At 49.1% G+C, this 26,125-nt stretch overlaps 1 protein-coding gene across 2 annotated transcripts in view; it reads left to right on the top strand.

Moving 5' to 3' along the window:
* Window positions 1-359: 359 nt before the first annotated feature.
* The window catches only part of LOC126542823 (protein dead ringer homolog), a 255,944-nt gene continuing 230,178 nt past the window's right edge, over window positions 360-26,125 (top strand). For both annotated transcript variants that reach the window (XM_055077419.2, XM_055077418.2), the window contains exon 1: window positions 360-784. In XM_055077419.2, coding sequence (XP_054933394.1) covers window positions 749-784 — 36 coding nt within the window. In that variant the 5' untranslated portion in view covers window positions 360-748. The remainder of the gene's footprint in view (window positions 785-26,125) is intronic.

The following is a 26,125-nucleotide window of genomic DNA, read 5'->3' as shown; positions in this document are numbered from 1 at the left end:
ACGAAAGAAGCACAGTCGGTTAGCCCGCGGCCGAAGGCAGATAGCGCGCGCGCGCTGAGAAGCGCGCTCGAATTTGAGCGCAATATGGCTGGCTGTCTCCAAGTGCTACCCCTATGCTACACTGATCCAGCAAACGCGCAATGCTACCGCACTCACTCCAGACTGATCGGGCAATTAATTATCATCGCCTAGAATCTCATAGACCCGATTGGCGCCGCGGCGCGCCAATCGGAGCGCGCGCAGGGCGGAGCTTCATTCTGGATTTCTCTCTCTCTCTCCTTTTATCTCTCTTTCCCTCAGCGAGTGCCGCGGCGGCGCGCCTCTCGTAACCGCGGAGTTGGTAGGCTGCCTCCGATGCAGTTGGGCGATTGTCCTCGGTACTATTGCGCTAGGCGATTTGCACTCGGCGCAGGCCCGTCTGTGACCCATGTGATCAGCACCGTTTGGATTGAGAACGTGCGTGAACGTGTGCCTCCCCTTTGATCGACTTGACTGAAAGTGAAGGGGACTTCGGCGTGCCATCTTACCGTGTCATCGACTGCACCTGCGTGCTTGATATTGGCATCGTGCGCCGCCGTTGCAGCGGCGACAGTTAGTTACGTTTGCCTGCGTTTCGTCTGAGCGTCGTCGGTGGGTGGTGTGCTTCAAACCAGCGCTTCGTTTGTGCCGCTGGTCATTCTTCTCGCCCTGCGTCCCGCCAACTGCCAAAATTCGTGTCAAAAACCGCATCCCGCTTCCAGCCTTCCGGATGGAACACGAATCGGACGACATGGACGGGAGCATGGTGAGTGGATCGCGTACTACGCGACGTGCCTTTCTGGCATGCACATCCCTTCTCGAAAGAAATCGCGTCAGTCTGCGGTGCACGGTATTCTGCGAACAAATTCGGATGACATTAATCTGAAATTCGGTTGGGCGTTCGAAAATTCGTGTGTGTGCTCCCGACATTCCGAAGTTGTGTGACAAGCATTGTTTTACTGTTTTTTGATCGGCTGTCAACGTCATATTTCCACTCGGCAGCTACTATTTTCGCATTTTAAAGCGTCTAGGCGCTGTGGCAGAAATCGACACTAAGCAGCTGTCGTCACGCCGCGAGGCGTATCTACACAATTGATCGGTTGTACCCGATATATAAGGGCTGTATGAGGAGCCTGATAATATTTTGATGCCGTCATTCGCAAAGCCCGGCGATGCAGCTTTACTGCTATCATGCTGCCTTCGCATTGCCAGTTGCTATAACTTATTGCAATTTTCGTGAAATGTACATTTAGGTGCACGTTAAAGAACCCCAGGTGGTCGAAATTTCCGGAGTCCTCCACTACTGCGTGCCTCATAATCAGAAAGTGGTTTTGGCACGTTAAACCCCATAATTTAATTTTTTTTCTTTTTCGTGATATGGAATTTCCGGTCGGCTGGTGGAGTTTTCGATCCCACGTCATTGATTGATGATTTGCATACCCTTTCGCGACGACTGATTTATGGCTCCATGCTTGTCCGGTACGCGATATCCGGGGGCAGTGTCTTAATTGTTGCTGCTTCAATGCTCTCGATTATTATTGCAGTGAGCAGAGCGTACCCTTGTCCCCTCTCTTTTCTTACATGTTCAGCAGGTGCCCACGTGTGCTTATGGACGCTATATAATTCATTTGATGCCACGAGGTTCTCGAGACGTCCGTGGTGTTAAAGGTTCGCAACTTGGCAGATTTCAACGTGCAGACGACAGATCAGTTATTCTGCAGGCGATGCGGATTAATCATTGGTGGAAATCGACGTGACGCACTCGGGCACGAGTCAACGGGTGCGAATTGGGACTCATGTTGGCGCTAGTCACGTTCTAGGCGGAACATTTCAGGATAAGGCCTTGTTGTTCGCTGATGGGTCGACCAGTATGCCACTTTCCTCGGTGTCTTCTTCAGCTTTAGAGTTTAGAAAGTTGCACCTTTCCCGTGCGACGCTTAATCGTACCTTGTCGCTCGTTCAGAGTTGAGTACAACACGCCTGTATTTGACTGGCAATGTATCTGCCAGTCTTGAAGATAAATAAGTACCAAAAAAAAAAAAAAACGCAGCGCGACACTTTCATACCACCAAAAAGAGCGTGACGAAAGCTCCGTCCAGCGAAATCCGGTGCGTTAGCTATTGTCGCTATCGTGATGCGATCAGCCGAGCGGACCGTGGCAGGACGCTATCGGTCAAGCCGTAGGCGATACAGTGGAGTGCCTCTCTATGCGACGTTTTCGTTCCGGTAGACGCTGCTTTCCTTTTTCTTTTTTGTTTAACTTATCGGAACGTGCTTGGTTGCACCCGTTCCACACCGGCACAGAAATTGGCATTAACTTCCCAATGCCTTGAAATTTAATGTCATTTGCATTGTGTGCCACACGGGCAAATCAAGTGGCGTTTGCCTTAATGCCATTCGTCACCGAAGTGGTTCGCCAGAACTCCTTCGACTTGAGAAATGCGTACTGTCGACGCCAAAGTATGCCCTGTGATGTTTACTTAAGGAAGGAAGGAAAAAGTGGAGAAGGAAGGCAGGGAGGTTAACCAGTTTTGCCTAACCGGTTTGCTACCCTACACATGGGAGGGGGATGGGGGGGATGAAAGATGGGGAGAAGAGATAGAGGGCACATAACACGGCACACACATCGTTGGTTACAGTCTGTCACTCTTGTGTGGTACGTGACATCACTGTCACAGTCGCTTGTCCAAGCCCGTATCCTTCATAAACCGAAGTAGTCCCTTCGTCGCCTTCAGCTGCGATGTCTTCAGTCGGCGATATGTGAAAATGGTTGCAACTGACAATGGTCTACTGTCAAGGTGCGCTAGAACGGACGCCATGGACTGTCTCTGAACATTATATTCAGGACAGTCGCACAGAATGTGTTCCAGCGTCTCCTCGCAAAGACAGGCATTGCAGAGAGCGTTGTCGGCCATTCCAATGCGAAACGAGTAAGATTTCGTGAAGGCCACCCCTAGCCATAAGCGATAAAGCAGGGTGGCCTCACTTCGGCGGAGTCCGGTTGGCATACAGAGATGCATCAAGGAGGGCAGGTCGTGTTGATGATCGCTGTGGTTGGTCTGGCTGCTTGGTGTGCACCATAGAGAGAGCGTGATCTCCTGTGCAAGCACTTGAAGTCTGCTGGCTGCGTCGGAACGTGAAAGTGGTATGGCCTCTTCCTGTGTGTCTTCAAGAGCTGTCCGAGCGGCTTTATCGGCGTCTTCATTTCCGATGACGCCGCAGTGACTTGGCAGCCACTGAAACGTCACGTGATGTCCTTTCTCATATGATGTATGAAGTAGGCATCTAATATCGAATACGAGCTGTTCAGATGGCCCGCGACGCAGAGCTGATTGTACAGATTGTAGGGCTGCCTTTGAGTCGCTGAAAATTGACCATTGTCGAGGTGGTTCCCGATTGACAAAACAAAGTGCAGCTCGAAGAGCAGCTAGTTCCGCAGATGTAGATGTCGTTGGGTGGTCAGTCCTAAAGCTGATGGTAATACCTCTTTCTGGGACGACTGCAGCACCGGACGAACACTGGATGTTTGTGGAACCGTCAGTATAAATATGTGCACTGTCTGCGTACCTCTCGTGCAGAAGAAGCAGAGACAGTTGTTTCAGCACAGGCGACGACAGCTCGGACTTTTTCCCGATTCCTGGCACGTTGAGATGGACTGTGGGGCTGACAAGGCACCAAGGGGGCATCGATGGTTTACATGCAGCGCTGAAGCCCGAGGGAAGTTTGTCGTTGTACTTGACAATAGTTTTTGAGAATGATGCTTGGTGCCTGTCTGAAGGTAGTGTTGCAAGGTGGTGATAGGGGGCCCGTGCCAAATGTCTGATATGCGTTCTCAGGGTTTCCACCGTGATGTGAGTCTGCATTGGATGGTATAGGATGTTTACTTAAATTATTTGAGACGACATCCTATATAGCTGCAAACACATTTTTCAGGGTTTGCCATACAGCACACATAAACAAGCGCATCAAGTTTGCTATAATGAAAAAGAAAAAAAAATACAGAAGAGATGCTGCTGCCAGTGGAGTCGTGTTAAATGTTGGCAACAAGCACACGACAAGGACGATTTCATTGCCATCGTGCAACATTTGTAAGAGACAGCGACAAACATTGCAACGTTACAATGTTGCAAAGTTGCAACATTGTAAGAGACAGCGACAAACTAAAGCTAGCGGCACCATAGTATGCTTATTTCTACATTTTACTAGCCATGAAGGCAGGTTAAACTTGTGAATGCATGTTTAGCTTTTTATTATTGTCCTTAAGTAGCTCACCTCAGAAGAAGCTGTTATCGACATCATCGGGTCAAATGTCATTAAGTTTGAACGTGTGGAAGGTCCGCCGAAAAAAATGTCATTCAGGAACTTAAGGCCTTAACTACTGAATGCAATTTTCTGTGCCCGTGTGGCCCGGGTATTAAACTGAAAAAGTGATTGATTAATTAGGTTTAACTTCACGAAGCAACTATGGGGACATGCGGTAGACGCCGTACATTCCAGGGCACCGGATCAATTTTGCCCAACCTAGGGTTCTGTATAGTGTATTCAAATATAAGTGTTAGGAGCGTTTTTATATTTTGCCCCCCCCCCCCCCCCCCCTCATCGAAATGCGGCCGGAAACCGACCCCGCGACCAGTACTTAAATTTGAAGTCCCAAACACCACACTGTTCGTGGGAGCTCTACACAAATTTCTTTTCAAAAATTGTTTCACAGTTATGCTAAAGGGTAAAAGAAATGTCAAATCACAAGATGCCGATCGCGAACACGTAAACAAGACGGACACTGAGTCTCTCGTACTGTGTGGAAGTACAACTGAATGCCGACTACAAATGTGAGGTTCTTAAAAAAGTTTTAAAAAATAGTGCCCGAAGGCGCACCAGTATAAACAAGCCCAATAATAGTGCCAACATTTCTTTTCAGTTCACATTAATAATAAAAAAAAAAACAGGATAGTTTCGATTACAGAATAAGTTCGACTTACATACACGACGTTTATAAAACGTACACTAATCAGATTATATAGTTTTTTTAAAGACTGCTGGGGAGACTCGCTGGAATGCTGTTTCACATATTGCGTCTAGGTATCGAGCATGCGACGTTTTTAAAGAAGTACACCATAGCGCTCGATTCTCCATGGTGGCTATTAAAAATATTGAAGAGTAATATCACTGGGCCGACAGAGTAGCCAAATTAGTACGTTTCTTTTCTTACCATCGCAACGGATCAACGACTTTTGTTCAAATGTTGCAGATGGAAGACTTAATATGTCAGTGCCAGTTCTGTCGACCTGACCTCACATCAACGCATTTTACGATAAAAGAAATTGCACGGCGACTGCGGCCTGAAAGGTATAAACAAAGACGAAATTTTAATAGTGCGGTAATATTTAAACAAAAATAGACGCGGAGTCGACATGTTTTGAACCTGTGAACTTAGGTCGCGAGCTCGGTGCTCTCGCACAGCGCCACGGAACACGAACGGCAAGGAGATTAGAAGGGCTGTGGTCTGGTACACAGTATAGTCACAGCGTATTATGTTATGTTTTTTTTTTCTTTTTTAGGTTCGAGCATTCTTGGGTCTCTTAATGATGACCGCGCGACAGCAGTTCACTTCCTCCCAGTTCCCATCAGCCGTAATTTAGTTGCAGCCGGCCGGCTTGCGCGGAACCGCAGTTCGACCGCAATACAATAGGCATCTCGCGGTGACTTCATAAGCCCGTAGACAGTTGATGAGAGAAAATTGTCATCCCTCCACCAGCTTCCTCAACTTCCCTGCAGGCGCCATAATAGCGGCAGTGTTCCTCGCGTTCCCCCTGTACTCGTATTGAATTGGGAACGCCGAGGAGAGTGCCATTGTGGACTTCTTCACAAATTTTTTAGGAGGGCGCGTCCCACTCCTATATATCGTGAAATCTTTTTATTCTACTCTCACCCCTGTACTTTGACCTCGAAGGCTACGTGGGCTTGGCACCGCACAAAAGCAACATGCTTTTTCTTACCAGCTAAGGTACTGATAACGTGCTTCGCGACAGCGTAATGCAATTCGTCATAAAGGCGGTCTATTCAGTCTTAGGGAGATGTCTACTAGCCTCCTGGTTAGCCCAGATTGTAGTGCTACATCACCCCAGGAAGGCGTTGGTGCATAGATGACAGTGTCCCCTTTCGTGCAACTTCCTCTACCGTGCAGATTTCCGCAAATTGTACGTGTCCAATGCCTTTTGTTAATGTGTGTTCCCCAGGTTTCAAAGAAAATAGAAAAAAAATCTAACTGTATTATTGTTCTTATTAGGTTCCTATCAGAATTTTATTAGGAAATATTCCCCGAACGGCATCGGCGCTGTGGAGACGCTGCGGAAACCACCGGGCGTACTTTGTTAGCGAGTCTCAGTGTGCCCATCCAGAGGTCAGTGAGGACGTAGTCGCACTGCTCAAGGCTTGTCAAAACATGTTGAGTAGCAAGAGAGTTCGACGCGCTCAACAAAAATCTTGATGCACCTTGCGAATTGAGTCTGGAAATTAACGGTTATTGTGGAGGCGACGTTAGTTGGGCTGTTATATCGGATGACACGCAAGTGTAATTAATTTTTCAAGAAAAACCTAACGGACCATTTGCAAAGTTCTGTAGGTCTGCTGCCTTACAACGTGATATTCCAACCAAAACCTGGTCAACATAATAAATGGGTCATGATGATGATGATAGTTTGTGACCATTGAATCCTCGTAGCGACCTCTAGCGGCAGAATTTGAAACCTTGCGCTTCGCAACGCGGTTGCAAAACAAGTGTTCCCGGCCCTACCTGCGTTCAGGTAGCTGTGCATGTTCGATTGCATGAGTTACGCAGCTATTGTCGTCGATGATTGAGGAAGGCTATCCTTACAGTGCCGCATATAAAAAAATATGCAGAAATTGAAGTCGGCAGTCATGCAAGTCGGTTTTTCAAAGAACTCGTCCACAAACTAGACTCCTTTCGTTACTCCCCCTCCTACTTCAACTTTAGAGGAAGAGCGAGTATAAAGGCTTTCCTAGATTTACTCAGAAAATTTAATATCGTAATAGTTCACTACACCTGGCCATCGACGAGGAATGTATTGTGGACGTTATCCTTTACCACCGCTGAACCCTCCCACACTATAAGGGTGTGCAGGGACCCAAAGTAGTAAAGGCGAAGCTGTTGGATGGGCACAATAGTGTGTCGGTTTCTATCTCTGTCCTCGTCCGGTTGCGCTGTCACATTTTATCATGAATCCAAACCAACTAGCCCGCCAACGTGTTTTAACAATACTTCCTTCTACTTCTCTGTAGTCCGGAGTGGTTTTGTTGGAAAATACATTTCTCCCCGATGCGCAGCAACATTTTTGCAAATAGTACATGCTCCTTCCAACTCCTAGTGAAGAAGTGTGAGCGCAGAGGCTTTCCGATAATTATTCAAAAAATTTCATATCGCCATAGTTCAACCCCCCCCCCCCCCCCTTTTTTTTTTTTCATTCGCTTCCACATGTTCTCCACTCAGCCGAAGCGGTATGTATTGCTGCCAATCAATAATGTTTACCACATCCGTAACACACCTTCCCCGGGAGCACGTCTTTTCCCACACTTGAGCAGGGGTAAAAAGAAGCAACTTTTGCGTGGTTTTGTTGCTACAGATCTGGCAAACCGCTGTGAAACTGCCAAAGCTGTATTATAGATTATCGTGGTAATTCCGTACGGACTACAGTGCCTGCGAAGAGAATTTTGTACGTGACGACGGTGCCGTAGATTTCCGCTCGGATTCTCCAGATCGGCGAAGATTGCAAGGCGGATTTTCGTAAATGCGTTTGCGCCCTCACATAGAATCTTTGGGAGGGTATGCCGTATATTGGGCGTTCTGCGGTGTGGTCACGTGTCTCCCGTTTTCGCAAGCCCGACGCCTCCTCCTGCCGGGCATCACGGCTCTGTTCCCAGTCGACGGCCATTCGCACAATTTTGCGGCACTGCTCGCTTCTCAGACGAGGCCGCGTTGTTTGCCACGACGAAGCTGTTGATATCGGACGAGGGCATTTGACATCGGGCTATTTGCTCCTAGCAGCTCCGTCTCTCTTTGCTCGTTTCATTCATTTTCGCTCCCCCACATGCGCTATCTGTGAAGGGGCGAAAGAGTTGACAAAGTGTTTTTCTGCCGGGCCCGCTACGGAGGCGAAGGTTGTGAGCCGGCGACAGCACCCTTTCCGCCGTCGGTGCTACGGCTATACTGGCGGTCGTAAGCACCTCGCGGCCGCCATTGCCCCCGCTCGTGTCCTGCTCCAATGTGCAGCCGCGATGTTAAGTGCACACGTGTTCTCAGTACCACTGTCGCTCTGACTGACTTCGTTCTGTGTCCTCCGCGACACATTTGGTCTCCCACAGCAACCAGCACCGAGGCGCACGAAGTGCAGCACTGACATAGAGGACAATAGCTTTTCCTGCAGTGCCATTACAACATGTGGCACGCGAAAAAGGCGGCGTCAAGGGAGTCATACTGGTTCCGATACAGTTGAGAAAGGCTTTATTGTATGAGGTTATTCAGTTACAGTGAGATTCGGTTCGCAGACTCTAATCCAGGAATACTAATCTAGGAATACTAGTCACTTTCTCCTCGGTCAAAAATAAGACCCGCCGTGGTTGCTCAGTGGCTATGGTGTTAGGCTGCTGAGCACAAGGTCGCGGGATCGAATCCCGGCCACGGCGGCCGCATTTCGATGGGGGCGAAATGCGAAAACACCCGTGTACTTAGATTTAGGTGCACGTTAAAGAACCCCAGGTGGTCGAAATTTCCGGAGTCCTCCACTACGGCGTGCCTCATAATCAGAAAGTGGTTTTGGCACGTAAAACCCCACATTTCTTTTTTTTTTCCTCGGTCAAACGCGGGCTTAAGTAGTCGCGTAAGTCAGGGGCCTAAAAACGCAACTGTAGAGGAAACAGCGTGACACAGCCATATGGACTACTGCAAATTTATGTGTGAAGTGCGCTTTCCTGCCCCGTGATGCGTGAGCTAAAGTTGAATTAACCTAGCGTTTACAGGAATGTGTTGTAGAAGAGACGTGTTTCTCAACACATACTAAGTTCAGTGCTAAGAATATTCGTAATAACGCTTCGAGATCACCGAAAATGTCTGTCTTACCACGTGCAGAGGGTCAGCAAGCCAGAGAAGTCACAAGAATGAAATACGAATGGCGGCGCAGTCTAAGCTTCCGAGTAGCTGCCCGTGACGTCACGGATGTTGAGAGCATCTGTGCGGGACTAGTTAACATTATGGCGATAAACAAAGACTACAGTGCATTTTAGAGGGACCACAGACTCACGCTAGTATTTCTAGAACGTTCTGCGCACAGAGACGGTCCAAACGCGCGAAGACAGCTTACAAATTTTGACTTTGACACTTGCGCTGTCGTTAGCGAGCGAAATTCAAAGCTCTAAACTTCGACTTTCGTTTTCTTAGCCACTAACCAAAGGTTTCCTGCCAAACAAGTGGAGACTGCGTCTCGGAGGATACCCAATGGTTATAAGTTGTTTCAGTGTTCCTATTTAGTGTCCTTTAACGGGACTGCTCATCGCAGTAACCGTCTTGGAGCTTTGTGGCAGCATGTCTCCCAGATCACCGGCGCGCGCCCTCCAATCTGGGAGGCCATAGTGGAAGTGTAAAGTTTACTATGGGTCTGTTCGATTCGCCTGCACCACTGTGAACCAGTTCACGGCGGTTCACGAGAAGTTCAAAAACTGTGCAGCTCGATTCCGGAGGTGCAGGCCCAGCGAAACACTCGAAACGAATGCAAAGGTGCAGACGCGGTGTAGATGTTATGCTATGTCAGACTAATGTGCACGGAGTGCGTAAGTTTGAGAGGTCCTGAACTGCAGGTATGATCGGTTTCTGGGGCGTAAATACACACTACAGTTGCGTAGACACATCACACGTGTGTAAGCAGGCTTTTTACGGTGCTCGCACCTGTATGCCTGCACCAAAGTCGGCACCGACAGTGGAGCGGGTGCAGCAAAATCATGAACTAGCCCTGCACCTTTTGAAACGAACGTCGTGGTTCTGCGGCCGCCATTGCTGCACCGCTGAAACGAGTGCAGCACCTCGTGAACTGGTTCAAGTAGTGCAGGCGAATCGAACGTACCCTATACCGTCGAGTCGGCGGCGCTGTCGCATAACTTCGGCAGGCTCACTGGAAAAACCTCAATTCAAGGGTGGTTTCTGAATACGGGGCAAGCATGCTTCCTGAAGTTTACGTATACTAGGCAAAAATGGTGACATTGAAAGGAGGTGTACGTCTACACGGCGTTGGGCAAGCTTGGATAAAAAGACACATGACTGCTTTCGTTCGTAAAGCAGAAAAGTAGTTTGGAGATGGAGAGACGGTAAAGTGCGATGCATATTTAGGTAAGCATTTTAAGAATCATATTATTAATAAAGCAGCAAAGTCTCAAAATAACAAAAGTAAGGGTGGCAAAATTATACTGTAACCGCTACATTGCTTGCGTACCCTCTGCTTTGGCTGGCGAAAAGTGTCGCCCTGTTTTTGCCATAACCATTGTACGACTATTTGCTTAACCAACCTGCCGTGGTGGCGTAGTGGCTATGGCGTGGCGCTGGTAAGCCTGAGGGCGCGGGACCATATCCCGGCAGTCGCGGCCGCATTTCAATTTGGGCGAGAAAAGAGAGAGAGAGAGGAATGGCCTGTGTGCCGTGCATTGGGGCACGTAAAGCATCAGGCGGTCAAAATTAATCCGGAGCACTCCGCTACGGCGTACCTCCTAACTATGTGGTGGTTTTGGCACGTAAATCCGCAGAACATTGATTAATTTGAACAAATGTTTTAAATCAAGGAGAAATACAAGGCTAAAGGTATGACTTGATGTTTTGATATTCGTGCACATTAATGTGCACATTAATGCGACATGTGAGACATTAATGTAATATACGGGGCCAGCTGTCGCAAGCTATCAGCTTGGCATTTGACAGGAGGCACAGTACCTCGGGGCGCTCGCCAAACCACTGCTTCAGTTTCGTGCGTCTTGAAGCGGTAATCAAATTTCTGTGAGCATATGTAGCGCACAACAGTGCCTTCCTCGTGGCAGTGATTTGCGTAGATCATCTATACATTCGGGATACCAATACAAAAGCATAAGTGCCGAGTCGTATTATCACCATCCGACTTTCTGCTTCCCTTCGCAACTTTGGTTATGGTGGTAGTGTGATGTCAACTCTGAGCTGGCGTCGTTTGTGAAACACCGTGCGTGCCTAAACAGCTTGTGTGCAATCTAGCAGTGCTGTTAATGGGCCCCTCACCAGGTCTGGCAATCTTCAGTTGACAAGCGCAGATCTTACAATGCGCGATAACGATCGTGTCTGCAAAGTATTACATCGCTACGCGCCGCGGAAATATCTGAAATTTCAAACCGAACGCCGTTTTCCCTTCTCCTCGCGGCCGCCGCGCTCCAAGCCGGAGGATGACGTACTCGTGTACCTGCGTCTAGTACTGCTGCCCGCAGTGTGACGTCGATCGTGGTGACACGTGACTTCGAGAATTATTCACGACAACATCTGTCATCTGTGTGATCTGTTGCTTGAATTGACGAATTGATGTTTAAAGAAATAATAAAACACACAAACAGAATGTCTGCGCGGTTTTTTTGTGCTTCGCACCGAAGCAAGAGAGATGTACTTCCGCTTCGTCTGCTTGTTCCCACGGTCATGCAGTCACGTGCGCAGGTACCGAAACTATGCCATTTTCTGCCGTGTTTCAGCGCCGTGATCATGCTCTGCGATCCGCTTGTTTTGCTTCAGTATTTGTGTAGCATTGTATTATAGCGCTAGTCATGTGTCCTTGTGCACAGCGCGCAATATCGTGCGCTGCGCGAAACGATAACAGATCGCGCGCAACACCGCCAGCGGAAGTGCGCAGCGCCGAAAGAAAAAAGCGAGGAAAAAAATCAAGTGAAGTCGAGGCCCGTGACGTATGTGTCACGCGATCCTCGGGGTCAGGCACGGGAGAATGCAGGGAAGGAATTTCGCTTCCGGAGGCTAGACGGGGCGAGTGGAGAGAGAGTGGCTATGCAGTGGAGCTCGCCTCCTGAAATCATGGGTTAGCGGCACTGAAATATTTCTATCTCAGTTATTAATGAGCCGATATCAAAAATGTTTGCGGCAGAACGCTCCCTAGAGGACACGTAACAACTTCCAGCGTATGACCAAAATTCTTCCATATGCGGAGCTTCAGCACTATACTTGTAAATGTACATTTTCTATATCTGCCATTACGCCTTACGTGACCTGATTTAGTTTTGCACTGGAGCTTTCGCCGTAGCGTTGGCACCGCAAGCTATGCGCGCGCCATCCGTGGAGCGCACATTGCGAGCTTACACTTGGGCACGCTGGCAACCGAACGGTGTCCCTGATTCTGCTGGCCCACATTGAGCCTTCGATAGTCGACCATTCTGGCAGCCGCAGGTTCTGCGCTCCGGGAGTACACATGGAGGATATCCTGCCTTAATCTCTGCGTGGTCAGCGTCTCACAAAACGGGGCTCCAATGTGTGTGTCTGTGTGGAGTGATACGGCTGCTTCCGTAGGGCCATACTGGCCGGCTGTCTGCCGGTCGTCCGGGGCTTCCGTGGGTGAGCCCCGCAAATTCGATGCAGCGCGGCGGACGCCGAGCGAAGACGAAAGCGCATACTCCTCTCCGGGACGGAGGGAGAGCCACAGCGCGACCGCTTTTTCGGTTCACGCGGATAGTGCTGCTTGGGAACTAATGCTTGGGAAGCCGCTCCTTTAATAACGAAAAAAAGCTACCAAAGAACAAGTGATGCAGTTACGTGTTTCCTTGCGGTCATCTTGTTAGAATGGGCAACACTTCTCTCCACTGCGCGCAACTCATGTAGACTGGTAAAACTTCGTAAGCTTCCCGTGGACATCGTGTAAGCCACCACGGGGAGCCAGGCCGCGCGATTTGCTCTTCCCGAAGAGGCTGTAGTCAAAAACAGCCAGTCGTAGGGCCAACAGGTCTCTGAAGAGTGTTTTCACCAGGGAAAGCGCGCCACAGTTTTGCGTGCGTGTGTGTGTGTGCGTTCACCGAAGGTTTCGATTTCAATGCGCTCAACACAAACGGAAACGCCCCTGTTTCAGCTTAGTAGACGTGAGCGCAGTTGCACTCTGTTGCCTAGTTTAGTCTTTAATTTCGATGGCGCAAGATACTTTTCAGGAAGGGCGCACCGTGCTTTCTTCGCAAACGCGTTTCATTCTGCCAAAATGGCAGCCTAGTCTGTGTGAGTACGCGCGTTTAATCTGAAGCAGGAGCGACTCTCCCCCTTGAGCCTTCGGAGTCTGCCGTGCCGCCCCACGGAGCGGGTCGGTGCGTCCGTGCAAAAGCAAGCAGCGGGAGACCGCGCGAAGAATCTCCGAAGCGACCGTCGGCTCGCTATTGAGCTCGGAAATCGCGCGCAATTCGCGGAAGGACACGTCGACGCGCCCTCTTTCTATTTGCACCGCTACACGGAGCTGCGCCGCTCTTTCTCGTCCATCCCCGCCGTCAGAACTTTTTCGCCAACGTGCGCGCCACCGAGAAAGGGCTTGCCCCTGTCCGCGTACTTACACGGGGGCGCCTTCGCTGTGGCGGCAATAATAGTAGCGAGGCGAGCTCAAATGTATAATGCGAAAGGAGAAGCGGGCGCGTGATTCATTCCTGTGGCAGGTCCGGTCGGGGCCGTTATCAAGGTCTTTCTCGCCACGGCGCCACGATCGCGTCAAGCTCCGTTCTCACTCGCGTATATTTATAATGGCCCGGCCGACAATGTAATGGCCCGTTGGCGACGGCGTATGTGTGCCTTTCGCACGCGGCTTTCGCATATGGAGTTTTTATTTCTGTGCCTGATCGAACAGCACCACGTACTTTCTTTTTCTATGTCCCTAATGATATTGCATTCCTCGCCAAGGAGAGGGGTTCTTTATGTCTTGCCGCGCTTTTATATTTATTTTATTTCTTGTTATGTTCGAGTATGCCGTGGCGCACTCGGAATACGAAGTCGCTTTTCGGATCGCGTGTGTTCATCTGTTCTTCCGATTGATTTGCATATCTTTGTGATCCATAATTCATTTTACTGCCGTTTGTTAACTGTTTTTCGCCGTCTCTCGTTTGTCGTGCCCGCCTCTGCAAATTCTACGCATCGTTGTGTATTGGGCCGTGTTGTACCGCTCTAATATTTGCGATGTATCACACACACTGAGCTGTACGCTATGTGTTTCTGCGCTCCTATTGTATATTCTTGTATTTGGCTTAGCCTCGTGCTGTCGAACTTTCCAGACAAACGGATAGAACCGCCCGGATCCGTGATTGCATTCGAACGTAGCGATTTTTCTTATTCGCATATATTTCTTTTCTTTTCCTTTCGTGGCCATTCTCACCCGATGACCTTGTTCATTTTCAGGGCCGCGCCCGCATAACCGTCGACGGCGGCGCTTTTGATCGATTTCAAGACCGTTGGGCGGGGGGCGCGGAAGTCGGGATAGCCGGCTGATACAGAAGCCAGTTTACAGCCGGACCACAGCGGCTCTGAGACGGCGGTCGCTCGCGTCGCTGCAGCAATTCTTTGTGTGCCCACTTTCAATCCTTGCGGAAATTGAGTAAGACTAGGCCTATTACGCGAGGCAGCTACCGTGCCACTGTTGCGTGTAGGTATCGTCACGCAAGAAATAGGCTCGGCTATTCGCTATTTCTCCACGAACGTCTCTGTCAACCATAGATCGAAGCATATTCATCGGACAACGATACAGATTTTATTGAGTTTTTCTTGATACATTTGTAGGGGAAAAAAATACTAGGCTTGCTTGTTCAAATTTTGACAATAACTTTGCTCGTATTCATTGATCTGGACAGTTTCATGTCGTGTCGTGTTTGTGGCGGTTTTCATCCCCTGGTGCCTTCGCGCACGCGCAGAATGTGTACGCGGCTGGTATAAACCCTATAATGCAACCATTTCTATTCCTCCCGATGATCTACCCTCCACGATAGGCTGATCCGGCTGATAGCGTAGGCGGAAGCACCATATGATGTGCGGAAACACCGTAGAGGAATCTGTATTTGCCAGATATCGGCGTAAGTGCCTCGGAGGTTACGAGTGAGGCGGGGGCAAGTAGTTTGTCCATCTCAGAAACGCCTCCACACTAGCCAGTGATCAAAGGTGTGGACACTGCAAATTTCTGGAATCACTCTCTATCTGCAATGGCCTATCCTCACCTCTTGCTCGAATGTACTCGTCATGTGCCCTGCCTATGTCCTGAGTAAAATACGCTCATGGTTGATGTATTGCAAATACTGTAAGTATACAAAATGGTCCGTCTTTTGTTCTAGCTTTATAATCTCTCCTTTCTCTTTCCATTTCATTGCACCCTCCTCGCTGGACGTTCTATGACATCCTTCGCAGGTGCGGCCTTTTTTTCTTTCAACAAACATCATAATAATAGTTGCTTTTTTCCACAGTCAGACGTGAGCTGGCGCACGACGCCAAGTACCTACGTCTAGTCAGAATTTAGACCACTGGCGAAGAGTGAAAAATCACCGGAATGAGATTGTTACGTTATCCTGGCCATGTTCCTCCGACACGGAAGCAAGTGTCACCAGCCGTGCCCTCACCGGGGGGCTTATCAATTTTTGCCGTCTGACATTCTTGATCTCCAGAGTAGATTTCGTAACCTTGTCTATGGCTAGAGCAAAGGCAGGAAAGGAAGTTTCGTTTACCATTTACTTGTACCGAATGAATGCGCGCCTTCTTTTTTGCTCAGTACAGGTTATTCGGCGTAGCTCCTATTTCGTCGACTCGCAGCCGCGTAGCGAAGGCAGAGCGGGGGCCGAATCAAAGCCAGTGGGGAACGAGCCGATTTCCGGCCGCGCCCTTTGCTCGTCTCCTACCTTAGTCAACGAGGGAGAAAGTGCCGTGGATGCGCCCCGCGCGATAAGCACTTGACCGCCGCGTGACTCACTGCGTCTGCGGATGACCCACTTTGTCGCCCGCGCCGACTTGTCTACGTTCAAACTGGGTCCCCTCGCGCGTCTGTCGACCGCGACGCCGCAGCGCCCACCGACGATGCAGAGGTGGGCCTATGCTGCCTCGCGTGCTCCGCGGATGCTGCCTGGTGTGCTGGGCACGCTCCTGCTTCTTCGCGCATCTCGGCTGGCTTCTTGCTCGAGGTGCCGCTGACGAACGCGGACCATGTGCTAGCGTGAGAAGATTATGTGAGACGGTGCGAGACCATTCGTTTCACTGCTTTTCTTTTTTCGTATCCTGAGACAGATGGTATCTCCTTCACGAAACAGTTGCTAGCCCGTAGTTTCTCTTTCGCCTTGTTTGTGTGTCCTCGCGTTTCCCCGTAGGAAGGACCTTTTTGGTTATTAATATCAAGTGTAATAATAATGAGTGTTATACTAATAATCGTGTGAACATCAACATATAAAGAGCGAGGTGCAGGTTGGCAATTGTCTTTTGAAAGGGGGCACCACTCCCACCCACTTGGAAAGGAGAATAAGACAAGTTACCGTTATACATTTAGTGATCTGCTGGACCACGTTATATATGTAGGTCAGGCCAAAAATAAACGGGGGGGGGGGGGGGGGGGGCATATCACCAGCATAGGTATCGTAATTCTATAAACTTTCAGAACCACCTATAGCAAATGTCTTCTTCTTGGGCTGGTTCACTCTTCCGTGAGCTAGTTTTCTCAAAGAGGCATATTTTCATTATTTAACTTCGTCGAACCAATACGAAGCATTCTTTGTCTCATACCGGGCACCTTGCGGCACGTTGGTTCCTGTCTCGCCTCGTTTCAGGCACCTTCAGTATTAATTGACCACCAGTGGAATCTAACTATGGTTCCCCACAGGAAAGACCCTATTTCTCTATCGATGACATCGCAGTCACCTTCATACCATCGTCGTCGTCCGGCCGCTGTCCTGGCACACAATTGATTGGGTTACACGAGCACGTTGGTCCATCTGGTAACGCTTTGGGAGGCCTACGGTGCTTAATAGCCGGATATGTGCTAAATGTTTCGCATAACATTGAGTCCTACTGTACGAGGGGTCCGCGCAAACGACAGCTTAACGACACACACTGCGATTTGTGAATTCGGGCTGGTTAGTTCGCATGTCATATTCGCTGAGATATACGCTTCTAAGCTAGCTAGTGAAATTCTTGGCCTTTCAGTTACACTTGTCCTGCACTGCTTATAAACGAAAGAAAAATAAGTTACAGAAAAAAAAAAAGGGAACAGCTAGCCATTTTACCCAGTTCAGGGTGTTTATCTCAACACTGGGGTAGTTAAAAATTGGCTCCAAGTGGACATGCCTCGAGAACTCGCCGGCTTTAATTAATCAATTGCGACATGTGCCCTATACAGTCAGAAATTAAATGATCTAATGACTTGTCATGCAGATCACGTCCCGCTTCTTGAGTAATGTACCTCAGGTAGTGCACAGGCGATCTTTTCAACATTTTGTATAGCTAAAAAAAAGAAAAAAGCCGCAGTGCATGTATAATTGCGCCAGATGCGCTGTGCAAATGCCAAACTCGGAGTGAAATTCATGTAAACGTACGCGTCTGAAGAAGACACGTAGGCCGCCTGACGCTCGCGTTCGTTATCGGCCTTGGGCGACGCTCTTTACCAGTCGAACCGTAAACAAGGACTAAATTTCCTCCCGTTTGATAGCGTTTATTGCTCGTAGCTGGCCTTAGATACCTCGTTAAAGCGGTCATTCGCAGTCGTGCTGGGCTCAGTGACATGTGTGGAGCAGGGCGACGGCCCTAAAGCGGAAAATAAATGGAGCCAGCAATCGCCAAACAAACAGCCGCCCGGTGTCCTGTGATATCGGACAGTGCGAGGGCTTTATTTCGCTCCAAAGCAACACTATAGCGTCGCGCATCGCGACGCAGCCTTGGTCGGTGATAAGATAGTCCTGCATGGCTTCGTGCCCGCGAATATCAGCCGAATGCAGACGAGGACTATAATCGGGAAGGAAAGTGTTGACATCGGCGCCAAGATGTCCTATTTGCGGGCAGGCCAGCAGGAGAAAAATCACGAGGTCGCTAGTTCTCGGATGTCGTGGAATTGCCACCCCGAAGCGGCTGTTGTCGATCATCGCGTGCTCGACGGCGCGAGCGATTTGCGACCAGCACGGCAGATATTTTGTATAGCTGCGACTGGAGATAAGCACAGAGTTGCACTCGTCCGTGAAGCGGCATTAATTTTGCGAGTATTTGGTAGTTTCAGATAACGCACGATAGTGTTATTTGGGGAGAGGCTTTCTTTTAATAAACTTTTAAATAATATGATGATAAATGATGCAGCTCTGAGAAAATTCGTATGTTAGAGCGGGGGATAGAAGTGTAGCTAATGTACTTATAGCCCTTTCAATGTCAGTTTTTCGGTGGTGACGCACTTGCAGCGTCGTTTCTTTTTCTCTCGGATATTATGCAATGAACACAACGGTTTATTTTTGGTTATGCATAAGCGTATAAATGACACGAGTGATGTCAAATGCTCCCTTGGTGTCAATTGTCCTCACATAACTATCTGACGTCAGTGGCACGGCGAGACATAAACGCGAAAACGTACCGGCACGTCAGCGACACTGAAAGGGGGAAAGGAGGGCGCCTAACTTTCATACGATCAAAGGCCTCCCCACATTCAGCGTTTTTACCGGCGTTTTCTGGCGTTGCGCCTCTCGGCGTCGTCCCGTGAACGCCGCCAGAGAGAGCGTCCAGCCACACGAGCGGCACGCGGACCAGCGCTGATTGGTCTGCGCTCATCGAGCCGCTTCCGGCGGCGAGACCCGGTATCTCTTAAGCGCGCCACTCTAAGCGTCGACGCCGTGCGACGCCGGGAATACGCTGAATGTGGGGCGGCCTTAAGGAGCCACAAGGGTGGTCGAAGTTAGGGAGAAGTGTAGGCTAATGGCGTGCGACACATTGTTACCGTGTACTGTTCGAACTGCCACGTAGTTCGCAGTTTGCGCAGCCATGTCTGGTTGCCACAGATCAATACTTGTATGGAAGCCTGAGAGGGTAGAAGGACTCGCTTTACTGCCATGCATGTTTCGCATGGCCATATGTCTACATTGCCGATAGCGTACGATAAGCTGGCTTTCCATATGACGTTTTTACTGTCCCGCGAATTATAAGATGGTTGATTGCAAATGCAACCAGCACAGAATAGAACAAATAAGAACATAGCCTATGCCCATCGCTGCAGTTTCGTCTTTAGTTCGTAGGTTTTTTTTTTCCTTCTTTTCTTCTTTTGTAACGAGTTCACTGAATCGCGCGACTTTCTCATAAAGTTCGCGCGGTGTTGCCGTTATTGGCTAATGTTGAAGGTAAATTTACTTCGCGTATTTATCGCGAACTTGCATGATTATCGTGGAACTAGTGTGAACGACGTGTCCTTTAAGTTATTATTTCCTTCTTTCCTTCCCTCCTCTCTCCCTGTCATCTTTGTTTTCCCATTCCCCCGGTGCAGGGTAGCCAACCGGCAGTTATTCGGGTTTACCTCCCTGCCTTCTGCTTTTCTCTTTCCCTCCTTCCTTCCTTAAGTTATTATAGTATGTCATCTTAGCCAGAACGTTCACACCTCCATCCGAAAAAATTGCCGGAAACTCCTGCATAACGCCAAGAGACTCTCCCTGAATCTAAAAAAAAAAAGTGAGAGAGAGAGAGAGAGAGAGAGAAATCATGCTGCTTGCATGCGGGAGCATCAGCAAACGCTTTAGACGCTCTCTGCGAGACACATTTGTTAAAGCTAGCTTGATCCACAAACCCTAGAATATCTTAGAGCGCTCGTGCAGCACTGTGCGAACGCCGATGGAGCAAAGGCAGAGCGCACCGCGACGCAGCACCAGGGTCGGAGCTGTGCACCGTGTCTCAATCAAAGCTCCTGTGGCCTCCGCGGTCTCATAGTTTGCTACAAAATTTAGTAGAAGGAAATTGGGCGCTATTGTCTAGAAAAGCTCGCTTCAGACATTATGCGCTGAAACGATGGAGATGAGTGCGGATTTGCCTAAACTTCGTCCTTCTCCCTTCAAACGACTTTGTGCCATTACCAATTGCTCACACTAAAAGAATATTGCGTTGTAAATGTAACAATTAGCAGTGATTGCGCATGCGCGCAGAAACTTGTTGCCTTTGTGCATTTAGAATAGTGTGCTAGGTAATTTAGCAAGATAAAAAGCGTGATATCGTCTGAAATCGCAAGTACGAAAACTAGACAAAGGACTGGCCCGCCGTTCCTATCGTTGCTGGACGATTGCGCGCCAGATTTTACTCGAGTAATTTTTATAGGAGACTATCCAACGTGAAACTGTCGGCGTTTATCAGCGCCCAATGAAAGTAAACAGCCACGAGGATCTTCTGCGCGCTGGTAGTTTATATACGCGGTACATACGAGCTCTCTAGCGATGCTCTTGATTAGTTTCTTCTTAATTTTTCTTTTTCTTGACGTGTGTTTAATTTTGTAGCCCACTGGCGTTTGTGATATGTATTGTGTTAGAGTGAGCGCGTCGTCCTTGCTACACTGCAATGAAGGCACTACACCTTCAAGAAATAAAAAATAATGAAGGGGCTGTGGCGTAGTGGGTAGAATGCTGCGCTTGAAATTGTGTGGTCGTCCGTTCGGCACTAGGCCCGATGCCCTCGTTTTTAATGTCGCGCAGGCCTGAACCAAGAAAGCGTGACGAACCATCGGACGGACGCGCACGATCGGGTAATTTCCTGCAGATGTAACTACCGTTTGCAGTAAAATAAAGGAAATTGGAAGCCGAATGAAATCACTCGGTGAAACTACAGGGCATGGGCGGTCCCTCAGTTATTGCGTAGAGCCGCACCCGAACGACCGCAGTAGCTCCGCGTAGCCGTGGTGTGGTGCCTTCATTGAGTGTGTGCCTATTGCGCTCGTGCAGTGATCAGTAATTAGTAAACCGGTTGACCTACTGCAACGGACGTATTTCATGCAAACTGCAGATGTGCCAATATGCTTTATAATCTTGAAGTTTCACTCTGCGGTACCAAAGGCTACGTGTATGGTTCGGCCAGAAGCTGTAGAGTGGACATCGCTTACACTTTCGTTTTATTAACGTATCCTCCTATCAGTTAATGAAAGAGTGTCACCTTAAGTGGCCGTGAGAAAAGAGAGGGATAAAAAAAAAGGCGGCTCGTTAACCAGTCAAGAGTCCGGTTGGCTACGCTACGCTGGGAGAAGGAAATGCCTCGCAGTTACAGACATCACAAGTAGGACTGTTAGTCATTCCAATTAGTGCTGAATAAGCTGCTGTGAAGTCAACTCCCAACCACAACCGACACAGAAGAGACGCTTCGCGTCGGTGCTGTCCGGCCGAAGGTCCGAGTTCAAGCGAAAGGTTGAGTCTGTGCAGCCTCGTGCACCTTGTATGTGCGCTATTCCGTTCAGCTAACTCGAGTGTGCGTGCTAAATTCGAAGCTGTCTCGCAGCGTCTGTCCTTGAGAGAGGAATGGGGACGCAGCGATCTTTTTGGTGTGAAGTCCGAGCTGCCTTATAATAATAATAATAATAATAATAATAATAATAATAATAATAATAATAATAATAATAATAATAATAATTATTATTATTATTATTATTATTATTATTATTATTATTATTATTATTATTATTATTATTATTGTTGTTGTTGTTGTTGTTGTTGTTGTTGTTGTTGTTGTTGTTGTTGTTGTTGTTGTTGTTGTTGTTGTTGTGTAAGGCAGGAAGAAATGCATCATGCATCAGTTCACTGAATCAGGCGTGACGAGAGCTTAAAAAAGGACTAATATAGGTCCATGTGTAATCCTATGTGTGCAGGAGCACGGAGTCATCCACACAGATACATATTCTATTTCGTGTTCCTCAAGTTTTCGGCAGGGGTAGGAGCCCTATGTTACAGAGCAGTGCTGTACTCCTCTTTCTGTGGAGCGAGAAGTATGTGCCCAAGTGTTTCCAATCAGAGTGTCCGCCACAAACAAAACTAAAACGGCATATGATATGCTGTGAGAAGTTCAACTTCCTCAGATAACGTAGGTGCACGTATATCGACATAGGCTACAGTATACGCGATGCTACCCAATGCTGCACGCATTGTGATTATATTTCCACAATTTGCGTAATGTACACCAGTCGGCCACATAGTACTCGCCGCACTGTTAGATAATCTGCGGCAATAAATGTCACAATGCACGCAGTATCGACTGGCGTTGCTTGTACTACTGCCGTATATATATATATATATATATATATATATATATATATATATATATATATATATATATATATATATATATAGTGTGTGTGTGTGTGTTTAGTATGTAGGTCTTACGCTGTGCTGCTTTCGACCACGTCGGCACGTGGTCAGCCTCGTGGTCGCGTATGCGAGAGCATAACGCAGCACCATATGCGATGTCGCACTTGTGCAATCGCAAGCTTTAATGTACCGTAGCTGGCGCGCGTAGAGGGCAGTCTCCAAGATCTCGACGCTTTGTCGCGATCCCCATAGGGACATGTGCTTATAACACCTCTGGCGCCAGAAATCACACACGACCTCAGTCGACTCAGCCATCGACCAAAAAATCAGTCTACTCAGCCATCAAGCGTATCAAGCTTAAGCTTGATGCGCTCGCTTTTAATCAATTCGATAACCCACTTTCATGCTCGACGGAGCAGCTCTGCGACACTATCGTATTCGTATAGATGTCGCTAAATTCGTCGATCACTTTTGCCTGAGGTGTACCTGGTGCAGCGGAAACTGACAAGTGCGACAGAGAGAGAGACACACATTGCAAGGACACAGCGCTGACTTACTGACTATGCTAAATGTTTCATTTCCAAAAGCGGCACACGGAGAAACACGCAAGACGAGAAAGTAAAGAATTGCGGCGTTGTACAGTTACTTCAGACAGTGTAGTCACAGGGACTGGGTGTTGGTGCCTGCCGTCTCTACGTATCGCGATACTGAATTCTTGAAATATCTCGTGTGCCCGTAGTTATCAGTTTACGACCTTCAAAGATAGGCGTGCAGCCACACCCTATGGCAAGATGACAGCGTGGGAATCGTTGTCATCAGGCATTCCCTGAAATGTGGGCGCCCTGCTATCCTTGAAGATTGTAAAATAATAAATATGTATCGCAAGCTGCGCACATGCGAGATATGTGAAGCTTTTACTATATTGACGTGCAAAGATGGATGCGTCAACATCCCGCGCTTGTGACTTATCGCGGTACTTTTATTTGTGCGTCGTGCTTTTGTTTGTATGCCGGTTCTGGAAATTACTAGCTCACCCTTGTTCGTCAACACTGTTCTCTTTGCACCAAGTATTCTTTCAAGAATCCCCCTTATTTTCGTTCAGTGGCAGAAAAAAACAACAGATATTTCTGGAGTGAAGACTGAACTATTCTTCCAATGCATATCATTTGTACGATATCATAAGAAGCCAACAAGCAATGACACCAAGGACAACATAGGGGAAATCACTTGAACTGAGTTAAAGATATAATAAATTAATGGAAATGAAAGTGGATGAAAAAACAACTTGCCGCAAGTGGGGAACGATCCCACATCTTTGCATTACGGGCGTAATGCGAAGGCATGACATCATCGCATCATTGTTAGTGCGAAAACATCGCATAAGAGCATCGCACGCGTAATGCGAGGACGTGGCATCGTTCCCCACCTGCGGCAAGTTGTTTTTTCATAGTTGTTTTCATTTCAAAAGTGGAAAATTAAAATTTCCATTTTTCATCGTATCTTTAATTCAGCTAGTAAGTACAAGTGATTTCCCCTATGTTATCCTTGGTGTCATTGTTGGCTTCTTATGATATGGTTATTAAAAATGGAGTCCCTCGGTTAACCCTCTCTCTTCTCTTTCATCGTTTGTACAAGTAATTCAAGGGCGCTCGGTGTTTTCGGCTGTCATCAAATACAGTTGAAAGAGAGTAAAAGGCGCGTGGAGGCGAACAGTAACAGAAGGGTTGTGGAATTATCCTCCGTGCTCTTGGGACAAAGGAACGACAGTACAGTAGTGCAAACAATCACAAGGGCATTTATTGCACCTTTCATAGATCAATCCCTGCTAGCCGAGTTGCTATCCACAAAACATGCCGATCAGCGCGACAAATCTAGAAGTCCGACTCACCGCCACCGGATAGCGAGCGAATATGTTCGCCCCATGCTGGATCCCAACGCCTAGTCGTTCGCGCATACGGTCGCGTGAACGGTGGCGCGTTCGATGGATGCCACGCGAGACGGTCTCGCAGAAGCATGGTTCAGTGCACGCGCGCGACGTCCGCGTCGTACCTCGACCCGCAGCCAAAGAGGAAGCGCCTTGTCTTTTCGGCGCCCAAGTAACCCCGCCTGTTGGCGGCGTTAGCAGCGCACCTCTCGCGCCATCTCTCGTACTGCGCCTCAACCACTCCGACCGCCGCGGGCGCTAGGCCACGCGAGCCGTGCGGGAAAACAACATATCAGGGGACGCGTGGGAGTCGCGCATCCACACATCCCCCCAACCTTAAATCACTTCTTATTCCGGCGAAATATGTGACACGGTCTAACATCAACGCGTGCTTCGCGAACAAGATAGTACATGCGACAGTGGCCGCGCTGAGGAAATGTCCACACGCTGTCCATAGCATGCGAGCCGACATTGTCCTTGGGTACACCGCTGGCGTCCGCCGGTCACAGCAGCAGCTTTGCAGACTCGACGGCACGATTCCAGGCCAGGGCTCCGGAAACGGCGACGCAGTAGTCGGAACGATCAAGCGTCGCTCGCACCGACGCGCCCTGCTGGCGAGAGCCGCAGTAGCTGTCGGTGACCGCCGGCTCTTTTCTCCGCCGCCGAGGGTTGTGAGCTGGATACAGGCGGCCGCCGAAGTCGCTGCCCCGAACTCGCCACAGCATCACCATTGCCCGGTGGCTCGATCGTAGTCCGGGGCAGCAGCGCAGACGGTGTGCAGGTGACGGCAAACCAGGGGTGACTCCAATCACGCTGCGTACACGCAACACACTCGGCAAACATTAAAGTAGTGCAAGGGAGAGGAATTCTGCATGTGCATCGCCCACGTGGTACGATGTTCGTCTCGGCTAGCAAAAGTGGACAGCTACTCACATGCTAAGTTCACGTGAACGAAGCTCGCTTCCATGAGTCGAACGAGTAATTTCAATTCGTGCGAGGCTAACTAAAATGAGGGAAGCAAAGTGCAACACATCAACGCCACGGTCCACCAGGTTGTGTCCCTCCACGTGCGACAGGCAGCTTCGTAAAGCCTTAGGCCTAAAGCGTCGCTACCCTGACAAAAACCGGCATCCAAAAACAACACCCAAAATGAGCGCAAAACAGGCAGCCGCGAGGAGACGTCAGCTCTGTGAGGTGGTCCTACTCCGCTCGGTGCACACAGCATCCGAGTTGACGGCGCCCACCGTCCCACACGGTGTCGGAGCGCCCGGTGCCAGGCCGCAATACCAGTCGGCCCGTAGTGGCACCCGTGGCCCGCGGCCACCCGGCTCCCAGAGCCGCGACTTCATCAGAGTCAAAGAGATAGAACAAGCTATTTACATATGACATTCGGACCACCCACGAGGCTTCCGTACTCACTCGCTTCAGGCTTGCGAAAGCTCCGCGGGTGCTAAGCCTCGCTCTCCGAGGATGCAGACCACGTGGCTCTCGTACAGACGAATGTCATTAAAAAAACACTTGCGAAAAGGCTTAGCATGTTGACATGTTCAAACACAGTTCAGCCACCGTCGCCTCGCTCAAGAAAGCACGCCGCCAACTCTAGCGATCAAAATCCACGCTAGCCCTACGCTTCGGATCAAACAAAGGTCTCGAACGAAGCAAAACTGTTAAAGCTATCGTCTGATGCCCCAAGAGCCCCACGTTGGGCGCCAGATGTGGGATAGCGAGCGAATATGTTCGCCCCATGCTGGATACCAACGCCTAGTCGTTCGCGCGTACGGTCACGCGAACGGTGGCGCGTTCGATGGATGCCACGCGAGACGGTCTCGCAGAAGCATGGTTCGGTGCACGCGCGGGACGTCCGCGTCGTACCTCGACCTGCAG

Source organism: Dermacentor andersoni, chromosome 2, assembly GCF_023375885.2.
Source record: "Dermacentor andersoni chromosome 2, qqDerAnde1_hic_scaffold, whole genome shotgun sequence".
Classification (NCBI taxonomy): Eukaryota; Metazoa; Arthropoda; class Arachnida; order Ixodida; family Ixodidae; genus Dermacentor; species Dermacentor andersoni.
Note: the sequence above shows the minus strand (reverse complement) of the source record. Positions and strands in the feature narration are given on the sequence as shown.